Source organism: Drosophila busckii, chromosome 3L (assembly GCF_011750605.1).
Source record: "Drosophila busckii strain San Diego stock center, stock number 13000-0081.31 chromosome 3L, ASM1175060v1, whole genome shotgun sequence".
Taxonomy (NCBI): Eukaryota; Metazoa; Arthropoda; class Insecta; order Diptera; family Drosophilidae; genus Drosophila; species Drosophila busckii.
Genome location: NC_046606.1, coordinates 4,072,439 through 4,094,833, shown reverse-complemented (window position 1 = coordinate 4,094,833; position 22,395 = coordinate 4,072,439). Strand labels below are relative to the sequence as shown.

Below are 22,395 nucleotides of genomic sequence, written 5' to 3'. Positions count from 1 at the left end.
GCTAATAGCGTTTACGTTAAGCGCGTTATATAAAGCATATTGACACCCACGCCGCTTTCACAGTCGCAGCCGCAGCGCTGGCAACATGTTGCCGCAGACATACGAGCGGGCGGGGTGGGGGGTGTTGCATAGTGTGTGTTGCACGTCTAGGCGTTTGTTGTCAACATGCCATGTTGATAGCGCTGTTTAGCGATAGCCCAAGTCGACAACACGACAAAAAATTAAAGACCAAACTGAGCGTAAAAAACTGTAATATGCTTTAGAGACGGCAAATGTCAACTGTTTACCAAATTTGGTCAGTGAATTGTGTCATAATTTGTTGGCAGCGCCACCTAGCGTTCGCCTGACTGACTTGCAACTGCCACAAACTGTTGCGCGCGCGCGCGTTGCTTTTACAAATTTTGTTGTTGCTGGACAAGAGTGGGCCTTGGGGCGGAAACTGCGACCAATCGTCGTGCAATGGGTCGTGACAAATTTAACCTAATGATCCGAAATTATTGCACCTTAATTGCCACAGCTGAAGCCAAGGCGACTGGCAGACAGCCTGGCAGGCAGTCGGGCGGGCGGTCGAGCGGTCAGGCTTAACTAAATGGAAAATCGCCAGTCAAATATTTAGAGAATTTTATTTATACTTTAAATAATTTGTGCAGCAAGCGCAGTTCGAATCTGGTTGCCTGGCATTTTGCTGGACAGCTGAGAGGCGCACTAGCTGATCAGGGGGGTGGTGGGGGGTATGCCTTAGGCAGCTGACAGTAAAAGTGATTTGTAGTTAGTTGCAAGTTTGGACTTTGCTTTAAGTTATTTAAGTTTGTGTTTTTGTGCGGCGGCATTTAAGCGGACAGCAAACTTTCGGTAGTAACTGTTGACAGTTGAATGCTCGTCGAGCATTGCATGTCAGTGCAGCAGCAGCAACAACAACAACAACAGCAGCAGCAGCAGCAACAATTGTCGGTCTTTTTGTTACTTTTCGTTGTTGCTTGAGCTGGCAGCGTGTAAAAATTTACACGACCAGCCGCAAAACACATTTTATGACCTTTTGCAGTGTTTTTTTGATACTGATAGCCAAAATAACAAAATAAAATAAAAACTAAAAAAGAACAAACAGAAAAAACTGTTAAGGCCTGTCATGTTATGAAAATGCAAACGCAACTTAAAACGTTGCCAAAAATCAATATAAAACTGCGGGCTGGCAATTGTTGTAAAGTTCACAAATGTTATGGCCCAAGTCTGGGTCTGGGTTGGGTCAACACCAAGCGGCAATGTTGACCAGCTGGCTTACAACATTTAGCCAATGGGTAAGCTGAGACGCTCACAAGCCACAGAGACTGAGGCTGTAATCAGATCAATTAAAACTAATTGTAAGCGTGTGTTCTAAGCTGTGGGCTGAACACAAGTGGGTGGTGGGGGCAAATACAAAGCGCATAGCATGGGAAAACAATTTGCTTAAATGACTGCTGATGATTAACTAAGTTAGTTAAGCAATGTTGCACTACAGCTCGCTGTTAACTAAAAATGTATTTATTATTTATTTATTTTTAATTGTAGTCTAGAATTAAATTCTACATTGGTATAGTCAAGGTATTAACTAAAAATGTTAAATTTTGTTGTTAGCAATTTTATTTTTTATTATATATAAGCTAAATCTCAGCTATATATTGCATATTTAATCAAACTTTCCTAACTCGCTTTGCCTAGGCTTGTCTTCACTTTAACTTTTTTTTGTTTTTGTTAAATGCTGGAAATTAACCTCAGGTGCAGTGCGATTTTTTTTCACGCGATTGTTCAGTCCGATATGAGACAAGCATATATAGTAAACACTTGAGACTGCGACCTGCGGCTGCAAAACTGTCAAGATTTCTAGATGTGCCATTTTATGAATTGCTGCAACTGTTGCCGTTGCCACCCACAAATATTTGACTTCTCACCTACAATAAATAAAACAATAAACCAGAGTTGTGTTTTTGTTTTATAACAAATGCGCATGCAAATAGCATTGCATATTCAATAAATTTCTTGTTTGTTTTTAACTATATTTGAGATCTTTATCTAGTTGTGTATATATCGAAAATGCAAGCCGCAAACTAGACACATGCTGGCCATTGTTGTTGCTGTTAGCTGCTGCATTTGCATGAAACTGGCAAAGGAAACCTTAACGAAAAAAAAAAAAACAAATGCCTGTCACGCTTGGCTAAAAATGGTAAAAATGACAAATGTTTCACAGCGAACAACAACAACAACGACAACAACAAAAAGTTCAATTTCTTAGCGCAGAACATGACAAGCATGCAACTATGTAAGGCAACAAAAACAATTTAAAATAATACAAAAAACAACAAGCGTATGTAAAACAAAAGACTTGGGCAACAAACTTGCTAATGCCGCTGCATCGCTGTAACTGTAGCTAGGCAACTGGCAACATTATTAGCAGCAATTTGTGCCTTTTATTGCCCGAAATTGTGCAGCGTTTAGCAATCATTTTTTAGCTCGTAATAATAATAATACCCAAAAAAAAAAGACAACTAAAATAAATACATATAAACTATAAATAATATGTGAGTGTGTGTGTGTATTTGTTGTTGTTGTGGCCGCTGGCGTTAAGCGCTTGATTGGAAAGCAGTGCGCTGAGGAAAAATGTACGCCAGGAAAAACAAATCAGCAGCGGTCTATAAAGAAAAGCGAATAGCAAATGCGCTGCTTTAATAAATAAAAGTTAAAAAAATGTTAAGAATAAAAATCACATAGCTAAGCAAACAGTAAGCTATAGCAATTTATTGCAAATAGTTGACAACAAAATTTAATTTAAATTAAATTCTACTCTTTGCAGCTTGCAACGCTTGTGGCAGCCACATGTGGACTCTTTGCTGTGGTAAGTGCATTTTTTTGAAGACGACGCTTGATAATTTAGCATACTTAAGTCTTTGAGATTGCCTGCAATTTGTTTTGGGCACCACCTACAACTTCAAGTCATGTGGCGCACTACTAAGAGTTCATAGCTTGCCACACATGTGTGTGTGTGTGTGTGTGTGTGTGTGTGTGTTGTGTGTTGTGGCCATAAAAATCAAAGTGGGCTGTCTGGCCGTTTGTTGTTTCTTTGTATAGTTGATGTCTTCATTATAATTTCTATATGCACTGAACTTTATCAACTGTAAGCCAAAGCATATTTTATAGCCATTTATAAAATAATTTCACTGCCCAGCTGCCAAAGCAAAAGCTGCGTGGGCTGTTGTTGCAAAATTGGTTTATCCCATATGGTGAAGGGCACTTTCTGTTGTCTGCATAATTGAGACATTTTTAGCGCATGTGGCAAATTGAGTGTAAAAATGTTGTGGGGAGTGTTGCACGCTTTAATTAAATTTTGGGCGAAGGTGTTGCTTAAAATTTGTGTTAGCAATTTTTTAAAGCTTTAGCTTAATGCATAGCTCAGCTTTCATTTCTTAGCTTAGCTTTGCCTTTAACACCTTCAATTAAGCGCAAGTGTTTCAAATTACACTCATGTGTGCATGTGTGTGTGTGTGTGTGTGCAGCCCACGCAGTGCGTTGATTCTTTTGAATTTCCGGCCAATTCATAGCACTTGTCTCCATATAATTTGCCGCGCTTATTTAACTGCCTACGCATCCTGCCAAAGCAAACAAAAGCAAAAAGGAGTCGGCAAACAAATTAGCCATGTGCCCAGTTTGAGGCACATGTAGTGGGGGCAAGAGCAGCTGAAGCCTGCAGAGCCTGGGAGCTCCAGTCGATTGCGCAACCAATTTGCCAATTTGCATATTTCGCTTTAGTTAAGGCTTAACGGTTTCAGTTCAGTTCAGCTTGGCAGCCACCTGTTGTTGCCGCTCTTGGCCGCTTTGCATATCGCGGCCCGCCACATCAATGAAAATGCGCCACGTTATCGACAAGCCGTAAATAAAATATACAGCAACAAAATAAATATAAATAAGCAACAGGCAGCTTTTAAAAAATGGGCAACATGAGGCGCAGGCTCAAACTCTGTGCTGGGGTGGGCGTAACCCCAATGCAGAGCCACAGGAAAAGCCAAAGCCACAAAGCGTTGCGCTGTGTGATGCGACGACATGAGCTTTGAGTTGTTGTTTTTTTTTTTTGCCTCGCTCCATTGTCTGCTGTAGATAATCTGTGATTCGTTAACTCCCACAGGTCAGGCGAGCACATCAATTACTTTGGCACAAGTCGCAGTCGCAGTCACAGTTGCTGGTTCTGGCCCAAGCGCCAGCCAAAAAAAAAAAAAAAACAGACGCTACAATGGCGCAAGTGCTATAGAAATTTGGGCTTCATATTAAAATATTAATTAATATTTAAGCATGTAACGATTTTGAAACTATTTTGTTTGTATCTTTTATATATTTGAAGTTATTTTTGCTCTTAGCAAGAAGTTCTCATCATTTTCTTTATTGAGTTGCATTTATAGTTATTTTTAAAATGTTCTGTTGCTCTTGTTTTTATTTTTAAATGTTTATAAATTTCTCTAAGCATTGCAGTTTAGCTGAAGCTTTTATATTTTTACCTAAATACCAAAGTTCATAATTTTATTTACGCTGAGGCAGGCAGCTAGAGAAGTGATGGCTTTGATATTAAAATATTAATTAATATTATTGCCAAGTTTCGATTTTGAAACTATTTTGAACGCCTTTGTTGCTCTAGCTATATTAAAATAATAAATTAATAATAAAATAAATAAATTTTACCAAGCAGTTCTCATATTTCTGTCTATCGAGTTGCATTTATAGTTATTTTTAAATTGATTTGTTGCTGTGAATTTTATTTTTAAATATTTATAAAGCGTTGCAACTTTTATATTTTTACTTAAAGCGCAAAGTTCATAATTTTATATGCGCTTAAAGCTGCACTTGTGCCCACTGTGCGCTGTGCTGTGCTCGTCTTGGGTCGTCATCATGTTGGTCGTGGCAAGAATGACCTCTCAATTTATTGTGCAGCCTTTATCCTTTTGGCATATGCGATTTGTATCGACTTAAGCACACACACACACATACACACACACACATGTTAACAGCGTCTGCATAAAGTGCTGGCAATGACTGCAGTCGCGCTCTCTCTCTCTCGCTCTCTCTTGCTCGCTTGCTGTTGATTCTAAATGCCTCACGTTGATTGTTTTATTATGATGATGTTAAATTATTGTAATCCAAACGCGCAATCGCAATCGTTGTCGACATCATCATCATCATTGGCATCTCTGCCTGCCTCGCTGTGCTGCTGAGTGGGCGTACCACGGCGTATCCTTTGCGCCGACCAAAAACAAATAAATGCAGCGCATAGTCTCGCGCGCTCTTATGTGGACTCCAGCAATGGTGGCTCCAAAGCTAAATCTGGCCTACGTGTGCCGCGCTTGCCAAACACTTACAGATTACGATCAAAGTTAGCGTTCGACGCTTTTTTCTTCTTATATTTATTTTGGGATTTTGTGGTCTGGGGCTGCTGTGGCTGCTGCCCCTTGATGCCATGTCCGTGATAATTTTGGGTTGCACGCTTATTTAATATGCGAATTTTTACAGATAAATGGTGAGAAATAATTTGCGCTGCTTGGTTTTGCTTGCTTTTTGCACTCATTGCGTGGGCGTGCGTTTGCATGGGCGTGGCTAGCCGCATATAGAACTAACTAAATAAACATAAATCTTAAGCTTGAATTTTATATTTAATTTTCAAACAAACTTAAGCAACTGGCGCGCATTGTGAATTATAGAATCTCACCTTGAATGCACTGAACTTGCTCTAGCCCCCAAACCCAGTCAAGCTTCCAGCTTCTCCTTCGTTCGGCTCGGCTCGGCGCTTTGCCATTTGTGTGAACCCAGCCTGGTTGGCCTTTGGCTTCAGTTTTGTTACAGTTCCAGTTGACTGCGTCTTTTGGCTGCATTGGCTACTGGTTTTAATAGTGATTGAGTGCCCACAGTGGCTCTGGCGCTGACTCTGACTCTGACTCTGGCATTTTGCCTTGTGACATTTACATAACGCGACAGAGTCAGAGTCAAAGCTGTTGAGCTACGCAACGCCCACGCTGCTGCTGCTGCTGCTTCGAGTGAGAGAAGCTAATTTAGAGCTACTGTTAATGTAAAGACCCTGACAGTTGACGCCGCATTCCAAGCGGCGAGAGCGCGTCTCTCTCTCTATCTCTCTCTGGAATGCTGTGAGAACTTTTGAGCAGCCATGACCAAGTTTTTCTTGCAGCATTTGGAGGCCAGCCAAATGTTTGCTGCTTATCAACAGATTAAATACGAATCGTTGACGTGGCGCATACGCAAAATACGAGCTTAGCTCAGCTGTGGCATGCCGCAAAATTTGAGTTTTTTTTTTTTGCTTTTTGGCTAAGCTGATGCGAGATAAAAAGCTAACAGCAAGCGGACTTTGGCGCCGGCTAAGAATCTTGCCACCCTACAGGCGACTGAGTCAACCGGCTCGCCGGCTCTGAGTCCAATCAAGATGCCGCCGCCGCCGCCATCGAGCAAACATTGTAAAGCTTCAGGGCTGCCAACTGGTTCCAGTCAGCGCAGCTTGCCTAACAGTTTTGTGTTTTAAGTGCAGGATACATTGACATGTTGTGGCGCAAAAAATAAGTAAAGAAATAATTAAATATTAAGATTATAATTTAATTCATAGTCAGTTCAATTTTTCAACCCAGACTTTAAGCTTAGTAAGTATGCATAAATTACTTAAAAATTAAAAACAAATTTTAAATTATTTTATAAAAAGCCAAAGTATTGTCTGCTTAACTTTTGCTTATTCCTTTGCTGATCGTTTCTTTGCTTTTATAAGTATTTTGCATTATTTATGCTTAAACAATTTTTAAGCATGTGGCGCATCCCTGGTTTTGGTTTTGGGTTTATGCAAAAAAGGCGCCCAAATAGATACGAGCGGCCGCCTCATGTGTCCGTCTTGGCCAAGCGCTGCGGGGGCTGCGCGTTTGCTTTATGTCCAAATAATAGCACATAAAACTATAATAGTAATTTTCAAATGGGGAGAAAGAGCGATGCAATCGCCGCCGCAGCAGCAGTATAAACAAAAACCAAATACAAACTAAAAACCTGAGCCAGAGAGTCAGCTTGAGCTTGAGCCAGCTGTGCGGGCTTAGTCATAGAAAGGTAGGCAACCCGAGAGAGTTGACCACACAGCGCGCCAATCGATGAGCTGGGCTGGAGTTGAACCTGGCGTCCAGTTAAGCGTCTTGCTTGCTAATTTATGGCCCAGGCCAATGCCACAAGCTGCACAAGCCACCAAATCAAACACTTTCCATTTTTTGTTTTTTCCCCAAACCCAATATACTTTTTATTTAAACTTTTGCTGTTTTCTTTTTTTGCGACCTCACCCCATGTTGCTAATTTATTTTGCAGCCCCAGCCCCGAACAAAAAAGCTAAAATAACCAAAAAACATCTTGTCCGATGTCAAGCGGCGAGTTCAGGTTCAAGTTCGGTTTTCGGTTTCGCGCTGATGCGGCTCAGGTGTAAATTAAATATGCTTTTATTTTGGTTTTGTTTTGAGCCCAGCCGAACAGGCATAAACACGCACAACGCAACGCGACAGATCGGACTTCATTAAGGCTGCTGCGCTTAGGGATGGCCGAAAACTCACGACTCACGCACACACATTTGAAAGCCACACACTAATGCTGCAAGGTAGCCTTGGAATGTGTGGCGTTTGTCCCTGCGCCGCGCCGCTTGTATCCTTCAGATCATTTAAATAGCTATAAATTAATAAGCATCCATTAATTTGGCGCGCGGGCTTTGCGCATAAATTTGCTGATTTGCTTGTGTTTCGTGGGCAGGGGCGAGTGGCGCGGGGGTCAGCGAATTCAGACAAATTATGTGGTTTGCAACACACGCGCCATAAATTTGTCACTTATGCCTGTGTTTGTTTCCTTTGTTGCTGCTGCTGCTTCTTAACATAATAAGCCCAAAGACGTTTAATAAGAAAACATGTGTAAAAGCTGGCAGCAGGAATTTAGTTAAAATAACCAGTCAATGCACTTAGAATTTAACTTAATATTAATTAAGCGCATTTTTAGGCGACACGTAATAAATCTACAGTGAGCCTCCATTTTAATAACTATATAATTAACAAGTTTTGGCTGCATTTTAATTGTTAGCCAATTGCCCAACAGCTTTAAATCAATTTTAGTGCATTTGTTTTCAGCTTAACCTTTGCCAAAATTTGTATAAAGTTGTTTTATAGCTTGCGCAACTAAATCGAAATTTATATTACGCGAATAAAACTGCGCATAGCGCTCAATTTAATGCTCATTGGTTGACATTTAAGTGCGCGCAGGCAAAAGGCACAGCGGGCAGTCCTAGACAAAAGCTAAGCAGCCGGACAAAAGCTGAATGGCGCCAGCAACGGTTCAGGTGTCAAGCTGTGCGTAGCTAGAAAAAAAAATAACAAACTGTAGCGCCCACAAGCTATTTTAGCAATAATTTTTAATAGACGCCAAGCAATTAAACAAAATATACAGAGCATAAATAAAATGTCAGCTGTATGCAATTAGAACAATTAAAATCGCACAGATAACAACAACAACGCAAAGCAGCGCAGTCAGCAGAGATGCCAACGTCATTTCGTCATAGCAAAGAAAAAAGCTCATGCTTTGGACTTGAGCTTAATTTGCATAATTGCTGCGTAAATATTGATATTTGAATTTTGATATTGACCGCCGATCGCAGTCAACAAAGCAGATAGCGAAGACTTCAAGTCGCTTTGACTGTTTGCTTGTGTGTGTGTGTGCGTGTGTGTGCATTGCTTAATCGACTGTCAATAATTTCACATATTAAATGTGAAATAAAACGAGGCATTTAATCAAATGGCACAGCTGCGAGCGCAGACAGCGTTGATAACGTTTTCAATTCCCACGCTTCCAATTTTGAGCACAGAGGTGCGTAAGCCAGCAAACATTTTAATAAGTTAGATATGCTTATATATGCTTTGCCATATATGAAGACATCAGTCAGTTAGTCACTAATATGTTGAAGACTGTGAAACTGCATTTAGGTTCATTAACTAAAACTCTCTGCAGCTTAGAAAGCTGCAAGCAAGTTGCTTGCTATTTTTTATAATTTCATTGCTCATTTTTTTAAGCTACTGCTGCTACAAAATTGTTGCAAGTGGCTGCTGTGGCGCATGTCGAGCGCGTTGTAGCTGGCAGCCAAAAACACAACGTGTAAATTATGCCATAACACAATTAGCCACTTTAGAAGTTGGCTTGTAGTAGCTGCATACATAGTATAGTTTTTTATATTTTTTTTTTTTTTTTGGTGCAGGCCATTTGCCACTTACATGCGCTGGCAACATGTTGCAACATGAAACTCTGAGACTGCGCGAAATTTGTTGCGCTCGCCTAATTAAAAAAAGTAGCAAAAACTCGAACTCGAACTCTAATTCAACTTCAACTCGCGCTCAACCTCAAAAGCCAGGCTGACAAACAGGATGCTACCACTTTTAGTAACTGGCAGGGGGGCTGCCCCTCACTGCGGGGGCTGTTTAAGCTTGTCTCGCTAGCTGCTGCCGACTAAAATTAAATCAAGCAAATTACTTTTATCGCTGGCACGCATCTCGCTGGCAAAGCAAACGCAAGCGCTTAAGTCGCACTCAGGGACAGACGCTTGGGTATATAAAGATTAACTAATAGAGATCGACATTAAAGAGGGAGAGCGGCAGAGAGAGACAGAGCGAGAGCGCGTCTAGGCAGCTGCGTCCGGGGCCGCGACTTAGTGCCTCAGGCACTCGGTGCATAAATTAAAGTCAGAGTAAAGTCAACTGCCGTCTAAGTGGCGGGCTTCCATTAAGCTCGCTGAGCTGCCAACTCTGCAGCTGATCGATAGCTGTCCAAAAGAGCTCAAGCCACAGCAGCCACATGCGGCATACAGTGGCCACAAATGTGCGGAAAGCTTGTGGCGCCACACAATTGCCATAAACTGCAAATATCTGGGCAAGATCATTTGGTCATAAAGCATTCAAGATTGACGCCTCCACTCACTTCATTTCTTGAGCATATTTGGCAATTAGATTAGCGAACTTAGGCTGCTGATAAAAGTAACCAAATTGATGAATTGTTATTTAAGTGCTTAGATAGTTAAGTTTGCTTTAAGAAGCGAAACTCTTTTAATGAACTGAAGTTGATTTGAATATAGCACAAGGACTCATTTATAAATTAGTTACATTTTGTCTAGTATAAAAATAAAGCATTAGCTTTGGTTTAGCATAAGAAAATCGTCTTAAGATTTTTCATTTATTACTTTTGATTATCACAAGTTCATATGCTCTTTGATTAGATTCAGATCAAAGTTTTATGAGACTTTTAAGCAATTTCAAGCTTCAGCTATAATAAACAGCAAATATCATTGCTGGTTGCTTTTAATTTCTCTCCTAGTGCCTTCAATTTTGCTGTCTTTAAACAAAATGTAGCCAGCAATTTGCAGCGCCAGTTCTATAGTTGCAGCCCAGTGTGCTGTCGCAACTTTTACTCAAGTCTATATACTATATATATGTATATATATACACACTCGACACTTTGTCAGTTCGAGTCGATTGCAGACTCGATCGTCAAAGTGATCGCGATTGTGTGCCCGCCTGTCAAATTAGTGGCGTTGCTTATAAAAAGTGAAAAGACTAGTCTGAGCTTGAGCATAGCTATGCGAAGTCCGTTTATGAGTCCGTGCCACGCCCCTCCCACACGTTGCAGCCTGAGCTTGAGTGAGAGAGAGAGAGAATTCGTCACAGCTGCAGGGGCATAAAAAATTCAAGCGACGATGACGAGGCGATCGTTGATGTAATTTTATGCATGCAGCAAACAAGTTTCAAGAATTTATTTTTATAATTTTGTTTGCCTATTTGAAAGTGTTGTTTTTTTGCCTTTTTGTTATTTATGGTATATTGATTAAGCTATTAGCATTTTATTAAAGGCATTTCTGAGCAAAATATGAAAAGTATTTATATAATTTAATTGAATTAAATTGAAGCGCTAATTGCAAAATAAGTGCAATGCAAGTGTTGATTTATTTGCAACACGTTTGCTGATATTTATTTTGTATTTCTTATAATTTATGTTGTGTGTAAAATGTCAGGCGCACCAAAAAAAAGTGACAACAAATATGTCAAATTGTTTGCTCGAGTCTCGCCTACACTATATATATATAAGTATATCTGAAGTCGTTGATCTTGCAGCTAGAAACAATGCTGTTGCATTATATAAATCATTTGAAATGCCATGTTCTTAATAGGGCACAAGACAACTCCGACACTTTGGACAATCGACATGGACACATGGAAAACGGAAAATGTTGCACAAGCAGCTGCTGCTTACGCTTTCAAACAAAAATCAGAGCACTTAGCTTTTGTCCACAACTAAAATGAGTTTTATTTTGGAACAATTTAGCAAACTAGTTGTCTATTAAGCCAACAGCCATTGAGTGTTAGCCAAGTCGGCGAGCTCCTTGTAGCGCAGTCGCTTGCATTTCTTAAAATGCTGCCAAGTAAATTGAGCCAAAGTGACCACTTCGAACATGTTGAACTGCTCCTTGGGCTCGGTCTCTTGCACACATCTAATGTACTCCTCCAGGTACATCATAAAGGGCGTAAAAAATGCATCGTACTGATGCTTGTAACGCTTTAGCACAGACTTTATAATTTGCTCATTGGAACAGTAGCCATGGTTAGCCATTCTACGCCAAAGCAACAACAAATTTCAAATAGTTAATACAATAAAAAATATAAATTTTTAAGGCTTATGTACTGTACGCTAAAAATCAAACGCGTGAAATGACAGTTTGTTATGTTTGTAGCGTATTTAATTTAACTAATTCCATGTTTACTTTGTTTCTTACTCTCTCTCTCTCTCTCGTTGTATCGTTAGAATGAAATCTTGTTGTATACGCTTTGCCATTTGCCGACAACTTTGGCAATGCTCCCGTTAAAACGTTTCTAATCTCCAACTCATTATAATTAAATAAGTCACGAGTTTTGAATTTTAATTTCGAGCCACAAACAGCTCCGAGACTGACAACATCAGCTACCGTTAATGGCAGCTGCCTGCAAATTTCAGTGTCGTTCCCCCTCTTAGCTCTGAGCTTGCGCTAACTTTATTTTCGGGTCAATTTTATCAAAATCGCACACAAGCCAAGGTCTCTTGGCCACGAAACTTAATTATATTGCAGCAACAACAGCAGCAGCAGCAGCTAAATAGATTCTATTTGTTGTTGTTGTTGTTCTTTTTGCTGCTTTGAGGGCCATTAAAGTTTGCACTTTAAGAGCGAGAAACAAAAGCAAAGTACAAATTACTTTAAAATACAAAATAAGCCAAATTAGCAGACTTCACTTCATTGCTACTGATTTCGATTTCGATTTCTATACAACAACAACAACAACAACCCAAAGCTAGTCTCCAGTTGAGTCAAGGTCTTTGCGAAGGTGTTGAAATGCTGGCGACGCCGTCGTTGGCAAACTTTTGTATTTGATTTACGACTGATGCTTTGAAAATTGCTTTGAAATTGGCCAATACACAAGCCAAGGAACGCTCAACGGCTAAAGAATTGGCCCAGACCCGAAAGACAACTAAAAAAAAAAATATCAAATAGCAACACTTTAAAGTTTTTGTTTCTCTGTTGTTTTTGTTTTTGGTTGTTTCGACTTACATTGTGTATACGCTCTGTTGGCTGTCGCTTGTCGACGGCATTATGCAACTCACGACAATGACAATTCACGGCAGGACCTTTGACGACCTACAACAAGCGTGTCAGCCCCACACACCCGCTCAATCCGCTCGCTCTGCCGCTCTCACACTCACACTCACACTCATCTTGAAAGATGCTGAGTGTCGCTCCGTTGTGTGTTGTGTTTAGTTTTAGCTTTAGCTTTGGGTTAGTCAGCAGTTCGTATGACAAATCGACAAATCGATTTACATAGCCAGTTGCCAATTTCAGTTGCAAGTTGTTCTTGCTGCTGCTGCTGTCGCTCGGTGTTGGCGTCATTGTTGGCTTACTACAGTTCATTAGGTTTGCCAGCGCGCATTTTTAGTGCGCCAATTAGGTTTGGTTTCGTTAGCTTCTATTTTTTTTTATAGATACACTTTAACATTTATACAATATACAAGAGCGTATGCAAATGTGCAGCAGAAAATATTCAAAATTCAAGCAACAAACTAATTTTTGATTGGTTGAGCCTTTAGTCCATTTTGTCTATATTTCATTTAATGTCTATGCATGGATATGGTCAATATATAAATTAAAGAGTCGAGTGCAGCTCATATTTATTTCTTTAATATTTTTATATATTTTAATATTTCAATGAACAGCTACAATAAACTTCAACTTGCTGCTACTTTTGCTATTATTTATTTTTATTATTATGTTTTGCTTCAATTTACTTTGGCTATGGCTATCTACCTCTTTGCTCTGTTTCTGCACTTGCATCAAGTGTATATCAAAGTTGGTTTACTGCTAGTTTTAACTGCGCCGCTTGTTACTTTTGCTGTTCAAGGGTTACGCTGCTTTGACTTGTTATTAAAATGTCATTGCTGGCGCCATGGGCACTGCGACTAACTAAGCATAGTTTAGGCTAACGACATTATGAATACAAATTTAAAGTTATAGCCATAGAAATAAATTTTATACACTTTTAACTTTTAGTTGCTTGTCGACTCTCACACACACACACATACGCACACCTTATTTATAAACTACAGCAAGTGTCACCCACTCGCCAATTGTGAATTCCCATGGCACACAGCGACGCAAAGTTGATTCGCTTGTTGTTGTTGCTGCTATGACACTTCTGCAATTGCTGGTGTTGCCATTGCCTTGGCTTCCGCTTGTTGCTTGCCACACATTTGGTCTGTGGCTGACCAAATTTGGCAATGGCTGCTGGCGCTGGTTGATGCCCCGTTGGCAGTTGATGATGGCGCCCGCGCATGCGTTCAACATTTATTGTTATTGCTGTTGTTGTTGTTGTTGTGCTTGATGCATCATCAACATTTATTTATATTGTCTAATTGTAAATTTGGCATAAACATATTGTGGCTGTTTGCTCATGAGATTACAGCAAACAAAAAAAAAAAAAAACATTTTTCTTCTTTTAAATCTTTAATGAATCTGTGTGTATTTTGTTGTTGTTATTGCTGTTTGCGTGTGGGCCTCAAATCGTTGTTATTATTGTGCATGTCGTGTAATTTAATTTATGAATTTAAATGCTTATGCAGCGCTGGTGGCAGGCAGGGAGTCCAGTAGGCTTGCAACGAAGACAAACTGCCAAAACGTAGCGTTGTCGCTAACTCTGTGGCTGGCTCTTGTTTGTCTGCATTTATTGTAGTTTGTAGTTGCTGTTAAAGCCAACTGCATAATTTTCTAATGCTGACAAATGGGATTTGAATTTATGACTTCTTGTTGCACGTAGGTGTTGCACACAGCGAATGTTGCCGCTGCTGCTGCGTCTCGCTGTTGTTATTTGATTGAAGATGTTGCAATGCGTCTCTGACCTCGAATTGTAAATGCAAACTAAGCTAAGTGGAGCAAACTCAAGAAATTCTTCTATGCTGAACTTCAGCCAACTTCATTACTAATTTATTATTCAATTAAACATAATTTCAATGCTGTCAAATCGATCAAAGTCAGCCAAAGCGCAGACAAGGTTACTAATAATTAATAAAAATCTGCCAGCAAAAAATCTTCAAATTACCAACAACATCATCAGCAGCAGCAGCAGCAGCAGCAGCGGCAGCGGCAGCAACTTCCAATTGCAACTGCAGTTCAAGCGTTTTGTTGTTTTTAATGGCAACTGGAAGTTGCCCAAGTGTATTAATTATACGCCACGTTGACCCATAAAAATGACTCGCTAGACTTGACAATTGTTGCGCTGTTTTTCTTTATTTTCTGTTTGTGTTCTTGTTCTGTTCTGCCCACAGTTGTGTTGACTGAATTTGTGACTCATTGACCGCAAGAGCAGCCGCTTGCCCCGCCTACAATTACTTGCGCCCTCCTGTTGCATTGTGCGTTGCTGCAGTTCGGCTTTAAGGTGCGTTGTTTCTTTTTTTCCTTCTATATATATATAAATTTAGAACCGGCTAGAGTCTCTCAACAGCAATCCGGGGCCCGGCTGCTGCTGCTGTTGCTGTTGTTGTTGCTTATTGCCAGGCCATTTATTGCCTTCATGGCACTCAATTTGTTTGGCCGCCGGCTGGCTGCTGGCTTAATAATAAAATGTTTTTTATTATACAATTTAGTTGCTTTAACTTGCGTGTAAATCGCCTTTTTGCATATTGACACATAATCATTGTCTTTGACTGCGTTCGCGGTGAGAAACAACAACAGGCGCAAGATGCTCGCCAAAGCGGCAAGTCGATCTGCGTATGCTCTACAATTGAGATGAGCAGTCAAAGAAATTGGAATAATTTTGCTAAAGAAAACAAACATAATTATCAAATGAATGCAATGATATTGCAAAAGTAACTAAGCAAGCAAGTTGATAAGCAACTGTTTGGTTTAATGTGCTTAAAACATTTGCTAACATTATCAAAGCAATTGCAAGACTTTCTGCTATTCAAGGCTTACCAATTGCTGAAGAAATTCTTTCAAATGAAGAGCTGCAGCCAAGTTGAACTATGTTGTTGTTATAGAAATCAAGAAGTTAACAAATTAATTGAGCAAAGCCTTGAGAGAGACAAACAAGATGATAGCAAATTGTGCTGCTTAATAATTTTATTACAAACACAAAGTTATTCCTGCTATTTCTGCATTATATTTTGTATATGCCCAACCTTTCCAATAGTCGTAGCTACCCCATTGATTAGTGTGCTTGGCAAACATATTACATGTTGCGCTGAAAACCGTTGCAAACCTAATGAACATTTTCATTTACTGCAAGCAGGCAGCAGCGGCGGCGGCGGCAACTTGCAGCGTGTGGGTGTTGTGAGAGACCCACAGACTTGCAACTGCTGCTGAGGCTAAGGCAAAACCCGCTTCCAAAACCAAAAAATATAACCAATCCTCGCTGGCGCAGCAAAGTGTCTGCCATAATTTAACAAGTCTAATAAGCAAAACGAAATGTGGCCACTCACTCACTCACTCGCTCGCTCCAGCCTTTGGTTGCAAATTCTTGGCTAATGAGCGCAAAAACATTTGGAAAGTTCATTCAAAGCAGTTGACACTTGGCGACAATTTGGCTGCTAAGCTAACAAGCTGTTAATCATGCTAAAGTTGAAAAAGTATTTTAATGAGCTGATGACAGTGCAAAGCGCGGGCACAGTTAGAAAAATAGTTAGATTAGATGGTAGTAATTGCATTTAGTTAACATTTGTAGCGCGCACTGTTGAGCGAGTGAGAGAAGAGAGCGTAAGCGATCGCTAAGAGTCAGCGCTTAGTTATAAAATTTCCGTCACACACACACAGACTGTCGCTCATCTCGGTCGCTCTATTCGCGGCCCTAGTCGGGACCTAAAGCTTCTCAGCTTCTAATTAGTTCACTGGCGGACGCCTTCGGCTGCAGGTCGCCCTTGCTCCGCTCGCTCTGCTGATTTTTTCCCCAGCATCCCCATGTAAGTCTTTTAACATTTCATATTCATAATTAGACTTTTATTCATGTGTTTAGCATTTATTTAAATAGGCTGTTATGCTAATTTTTTTTTTACTTATTGCCGTTGATTCAACAATTCTTATAACTATCATACTTTTATTTATTTATTCTATTATACTTGCATACTATTTTTACTTCTTAATCAGATATAAGCTCAATTCTTACAATAAAATTAGTTTTAAGTCTGTGCTTAATTTGTTTACTGCTATTTATTTTATTAACTTAACAACTATCAATTCTTATTACTTGTCATACTTTGAGTTCAGTCACTCCACACAGTTCGTTTTATTCGATTTTTACTACTTTTGTTTATTATATTTCTGATCTACTTCTCAAACTTTGAGCTCAGTCACTTAATAACTTCTGTCTTTAGCTCCACTTGCTTTTTAAATGCAATTAAATCTCTTTAGTTTGTAGCGCGCACTGTTGAGAGAGTGAAAGAAGAGAGCGTAAGCGATGGTTAACAGTCAGCGCTTAGTTATAAAATTTCCACACACTGTCGCTCATCTCTGTCTCTGTCATCTTTGCCATTTTTTTCCCCAGCAGCCCTATGTAAGTGTTTGAACATTTTATATTTGTAATTAGAATTTTATTATTGTGTTTATAGTTAGTTATGCACAAGCATTGCACTTTTATTTATTTTAATAAGCTTTTATGCTACTATATTGAATTAATATATTTGCCTTTGATTTAACAATTCTTATAACTTGCCATACTTTATTCATTCTATTAGACTTTCATACTATTATTATTACTTGATCAGATTACGGATTACAATACAATTACAGTTATTTACTCTACTATTTTTACTTATTGCTATTAACTGAACAACTATCAATTTTTATAACTTGTCATACTTTGAGTTCAGTCACTCTACACAGTTAATTTGTGGGCATGTGTATAATTTTATTTTATTTTACTGCTTTTATTTATGATATTGCTGATCAACTCAGTTACTGCAATCAAATCTCTATATGTCAACTTAAGCGCAAATTCCAATTGATCCTTGGGCACTTGGCTTGTCCGACTTGCAAAGTTGTAACTTGGTTAGTTAATTTTATGCATGAGCTCAATCGATTTCAAAGTACTGCCTGCCATGTAGTTGTTTGCATTTGAACATTATCACGATCGATGTGCATTGTTTGAGTAACTTTTAAGCAGCTGAGACAGGGAATATTTACACAAAATTTGCACACTGAACTGAGTGTCCAATTGCCCAACGAGCTGGAGCCGAATCCAAACAATGTGCGGCAGTAAATCCTTGTGGCAAGAGCTGTCTGTTGCCTGTAAATTGGCTGCTGACCTTATAAAGGTGAGCAACGTGCGTCTGCTGTCGATTGTGCAAGCAGCAGCAGCAGCAGGCCCAGTTGCAAGCTGCATGTTGCAAGCTGCTGCTGTGTTGCCAGCAACATGATTGAATTACATTTTGCAGTAGCTTAAGCTTAAGCTGACCAAGCAGCGCATGTGTGCACGTGTGTGCAACGTTAACTAATTAGACGTCATTGTTCGCCTAACCTGGTAGCAATGCATGTGGCATGCCACAAGCTGCAGCATGGCCCATTGTTGTGCTGCGCGCCAAAGCGGGGCATTATGTCAAGGATTTTCAGCTTCCTGCGCTGACTCATAAGCCATCCAGCCTAAGCGGCTGGCAACACACAGTGTCTGCAATTAAATCTCTGACAAAATGACTGACAATTCAACTTCACTAACTGTTTGTCTGTGTCTGACTCTGAATTGCCTTGGGATAATTGCTAATCCCACTAACGAGGCAGGCCTGCTGCTTGCTGCTCGACCTGTCCAGTGGGCGTCACATTAGTTTTCAATCTGCGCTCCCCACTCCCCACGCTCTCGCATATGCATTTGCAACACAGCGGCAGCGATTTCAAGTGGCCAATGATTGCGTCTAATGATTGATTGCCAAAGATACGCAAGCGATTGCAAACGAAACTGAAATCGTTCGGGACACTGCAACAAAAGAGAAGTTAAACAAATTATATGTAAAATTCAGCTGCTGACAGCGATTTCTCTCAGTGTGCCAGCATGCAACATCACCTCGATCGGATGGTTACTGCAACTGCAACCTCAACTGGTTTAGGAACGCGCGTGACGCTGCTGACCCACTGAACCCCCAAGCTGACGCTGGCTGCCTGCCTCTTGGTCTTTTTCCACTGCTGCAGTGGGTGGGAGGCTCGCCGGCTGTGCGCTCAGTGGCTCAGTGGTGCAGTGGGTCTGTCTGGCTTTCGTCGCGGGTGCAAATTGCACAAACTGCTGCTGCAAGTATAAAAAATAATATTTATTGAAATACGAGCGCATTAAATCTGATTGATTTGCAGCTTTATTCGCTATCGTTGCGCAATTTACAACAAAATAGAAATAGAAATCAAGTGAAATAATGTTGCGACATATCCAACTGCAGCTGCGGCCCCTCACGCGCAGCCACCAGCTGCTCCATAGTCCTGGCCTTGGCGAAGCGATTGGTCCATTCGCGTGCCTTTGCATCATGTGCAGCTCGATTGCTCTTATAGAGCGTGGCGGCCGAGAGATTGAGCGGACTCTGCGGATTCGGCTCCATCAGCAGCAGCAAGATGGAGAGCACCAGCTTGCCCACCGGCATCACTGGCGACCACTTCTGCCCGAGAAAATCCACGCAAATTCTGCCATTGTAGATATTGCAGTGGAAGATGTGAGTGAGAAATTTGACTTTGGGCGGATGGAATGGATAGCCGTGGTTGAACGTGATCTCCAGCTGGAAGCAGCCGTTCTCATAGGGCGTATCCCTGGGCCCACGGAACGTAATCAGCCAATCGAACAAAGCATTGCCAATCAGTTGCACGTGTACGCCTTCCAATTTGTCGCGTTTGATGTCCCTCAGTTCCTTCTTCAAGCGTTGCACAGCTATGTTGGGAAAGTTGACATCCTCGGTGCTGGGGCTCAGCTGTGGCTGTGGCATATAAGCGACTTGTGAGGTGGCCAAATCATTTGCCAATAAAACTGATGGGATCACTTGTGGGTTGGCTACAGCTTGAGGCTGTGGCAACACTGCTGGGGTGGCTATAGCTTGTGGCTGCACTTCTGGGGTGGCTATAGCTTGTGGCTGCACTTCTGGGGTGGCTATAGCTTGCGGCTGTGGCGCTTGCTGCGCTTCTTCCGGAGCTGCAGCAGTCGCCTGGCGTCTAATCAAACGTTCACTGCGTCTAATTGGAATCATTGCGTTTGCTATTAAAGATTTGTTTAAAATCTCACTTTCATTAGTTCTAAAACAAATTTTTACCTTTTTTCATTTCAGTGCACTTTTATTCACTGGCAATTCTAAAGTTTTGAGCATGACATGCCACAAATGTAAGCGTAAGCAGCAGCTGATTAATCGATAGCTGCTGATAATTTAGCATGTTGTTATCGTTTGTATTCTTAAATCCTTTCACGCCAAAATTAAGCCATTAGCAGCCTCGAAGGTTTACGAGCTTGCTGTGCTCTTTGTCTGTGTGTGTCTCTTCTAAAGTGCTCCACAAAAAACGGCCCATAAATTGCACAGACAGTGTAAAACAACTTCATAAAAAACAGCAGCGCCGAAAACGTCGACGGGGCAAAACAGCTAACAACAAATTGCAATTTGGCCAAATTGCAGGCGGCTAATTGGCACGCGTACCAAAGTCGTTTGCAAAAGCCAATTCAAATGAAGAGAGAATTCACTTAAAATGCTAATTTATTTATTTCACTTTTTATTTCAAACTATTTTCAGTCGGCACGTGTTCAGCAACAACAACAAGGCAGTGCCAGCACTAATTTGTTGCCAGCAACATGTACCCAGCAACATAGTGAGAGCGAGAGGGAGAGCGCAGCAGTAAGCTGCCAGCTGATGCGCAGTAAGTAAGAAACAGAAACAGAGCTGCCAACTTGTTCTACTTGTTGATATCAATTACATATAGTGCGTGTTAATGTGTGTGTGTGTGTGTGTGTAACAAAGAGGAAGAAAACAATGCAAAACTGATTGCATGCAAATGTTCATTTGTAAGCGAATGCGTCGAGTGTGTATTTCCAATTAGCAAAATTTTGTAGCCAGCAACAATTTTGTCACTCACGCCGAATAGCAGCAGCAACAGCAACAATGTTTGTCAACACGATTTGTGCTCGCATGCATTGTTGCTAACAAGAATTGATATTCGTATTGGAATTTATGCAAATTAAGCAATGCGTTGACAATATGTCACATGTCACTTAATACACACAAACAAACAAACACACACACACAGACAAAAGCTGCACGCTCTGAACTGCAGCTAGGCGCAATTTGACCTCAAAATAGTGGCGAGTTTTTGTTGCTATTTTGTGATTTGGCATTTGATTGTGCGCGCTTTTGTTGTTGTTGATTAATTGTCAAATTGCTGAAATGAGTGCAAAAACTTGTAAGCCTGTCTCAAAGCGTAAATCATTTAGTTTCGTATTGCACACTGGGCAACAACACATTGTTGCTAATCTCTAATGAAGTTGTCTCACCCCACCCACTGCCCCCACCCCCCCCCCCCCCCACTCGAATATTCCTAGTTGCTATGGCGCGTGCGTGCCAAATGATTGCAATCTACAGTTACTCTAAAACTAAAACTATCTATCTCTCTCTTGCTCCTTCTAGCGGTTCCGATTTCGAGTGATTTATGGGCAATGCAATCAGACATACGCGATATGGAGCCTCGACGCTCGAGTCTGTGTATTAGATTTGATATATGTGTGTTTTGGGGGCACGCGCAGGATGTTGTCGTTGTTCCAACAATTAACGCATGCGTGCGAATCGAAGATTGGCATCGGCTATAGCTGTAGCTGTAACTAACTCTGCACTAGTGCAGTTGTGTGGTAAGTGGTAAACACACTTATATAAATTAGCTTAGATTCTGACCTTTCCCATGCAAGTTTCACTTTTTAATCTCAGTTTCGCTTGCAAGTTTTGATATTCGTATTTTTATTTAATTTATTTAACATATTGCAACATGCGCTAATCTGTGCATAGCTCTTGATCAGCGCACTTGGTTCTCTCGCTGGGCTTTAACGAGTTCATTCATATCATTAGCCTCTTGCTCAGCTTTAAAGCTCAGGCCATTATAACACAAATATTTGCTAACAATAACGCCAGCCAGGCAACGCCATTAAAGCCTGGCCATAAGCACACGGTATTGCGGCTGTTGTTGTTGTTGTGGTTGTTGCTGAACTCTAACCCTCATTTGCGATCAATTCGTGGCGATTTGAGCTTGGCGTCTGAATATTTGCGCCGTTTTGTGTGTCGAACGTGCAGAAATTTCAACAAAAATAACAAAATTTAGTTGCTCACTTTTATGTAATTTCCCTTGCCATACAGACAAAAGCGAGCCCAGGCCAGCGAACAAGTGGTCCAGAGTCTTGGACGCCCGCTGCTCTAAACGAGCTGGAAAGTGATTGCCAATAATTGCATAAGCCAGGCCAATACACAGACAGACAGACAGACAGACAGACAGACAGACAGAATAAACGCTTCAACAGGTTGCAAGAGCTCTACGCTCCTAACTTCCAATTCACTTTTCGCCAGCAGTAGTATGAAAAGTGAAATTTGACATTGAAGCAGCACTGAGGCTGAAGCTGAGGCTGAGGCTCTGAGGCTGTTGCACGTTTCGTTTCGTTTTTGTTGTGTGTGCGATTGAGCGATTGATCGATTGAGCAACTGGTCATTGACTGCTTGAGCAACAAAAGAACACATTCATATATTTCAGTTCAGTGGAAATAATATATAAAAAAATATCACACGCCAGGCAAATAAACCTCAGCGTATTTATCACGCATCATGACTAATGCACAATTTACG

At 40.7% G+C, this 22,395-nt stretch overlaps 1 protein-coding gene and 2 long non-coding RNA genes across 3 annotated transcripts in view; 2 read left to right on the top strand and 1 right to left on the bottom strand.

Annotated features, from left to right (window-relative positions):
- LOC117134766 overlaps positions 1-20,125 on the top strand; it is a 38,083-nt gene extending 17,958 nt beyond the window's left edge. The window contains exons 3-4 of the long non-coding RNA XR_004458836.1: positions 2,825-2,866; positions 19,858-20,125. This is a non-coding gene — a long non-coding RNA (uncharacterized LOC117134766). The remainder of the gene's footprint in view (positions 1-2,824; positions 2,867-19,857) is intronic.
- Positions 18,889-19,929, bottom strand: LOC108599231 (ubiquitin-conjugating enzyme E2-16 kDa). Its single transcript, XM_017986029.2, has 2 exons — positions 19,843-19,929; positions 18,889-19,787 (listed from the first exon to the last, which is right to left on the bottom strand). The coding sequence occupies exons 1-2, from the start codon at positions 19,850-19,852 to the stop codon at positions 18,952-18,954; spliced, it is 846 nt and encodes a 281-aa protein (XP_017841518.1). The 5' UTR covers positions 19,853-19,929; the 3' UTR covers positions 18,889-18,951.
- Positions 20,126-20,310: 185 nt separating the features above from the next.
- The window catches only part of LOC117134765, a 28,584-nt gene continuing 26,499 nt past the window's right edge, over positions 20,311-22,395 (top strand). The window contains exons 1-2 of the long non-coding RNA XR_004458835.1: positions 20,311-20,434; positions 21,199-21,416. This is a non-coding gene — a long non-coding RNA (uncharacterized LOC117134765). The remainder of the gene's footprint in view (positions 20,435-21,198; positions 21,417-22,395) is intronic.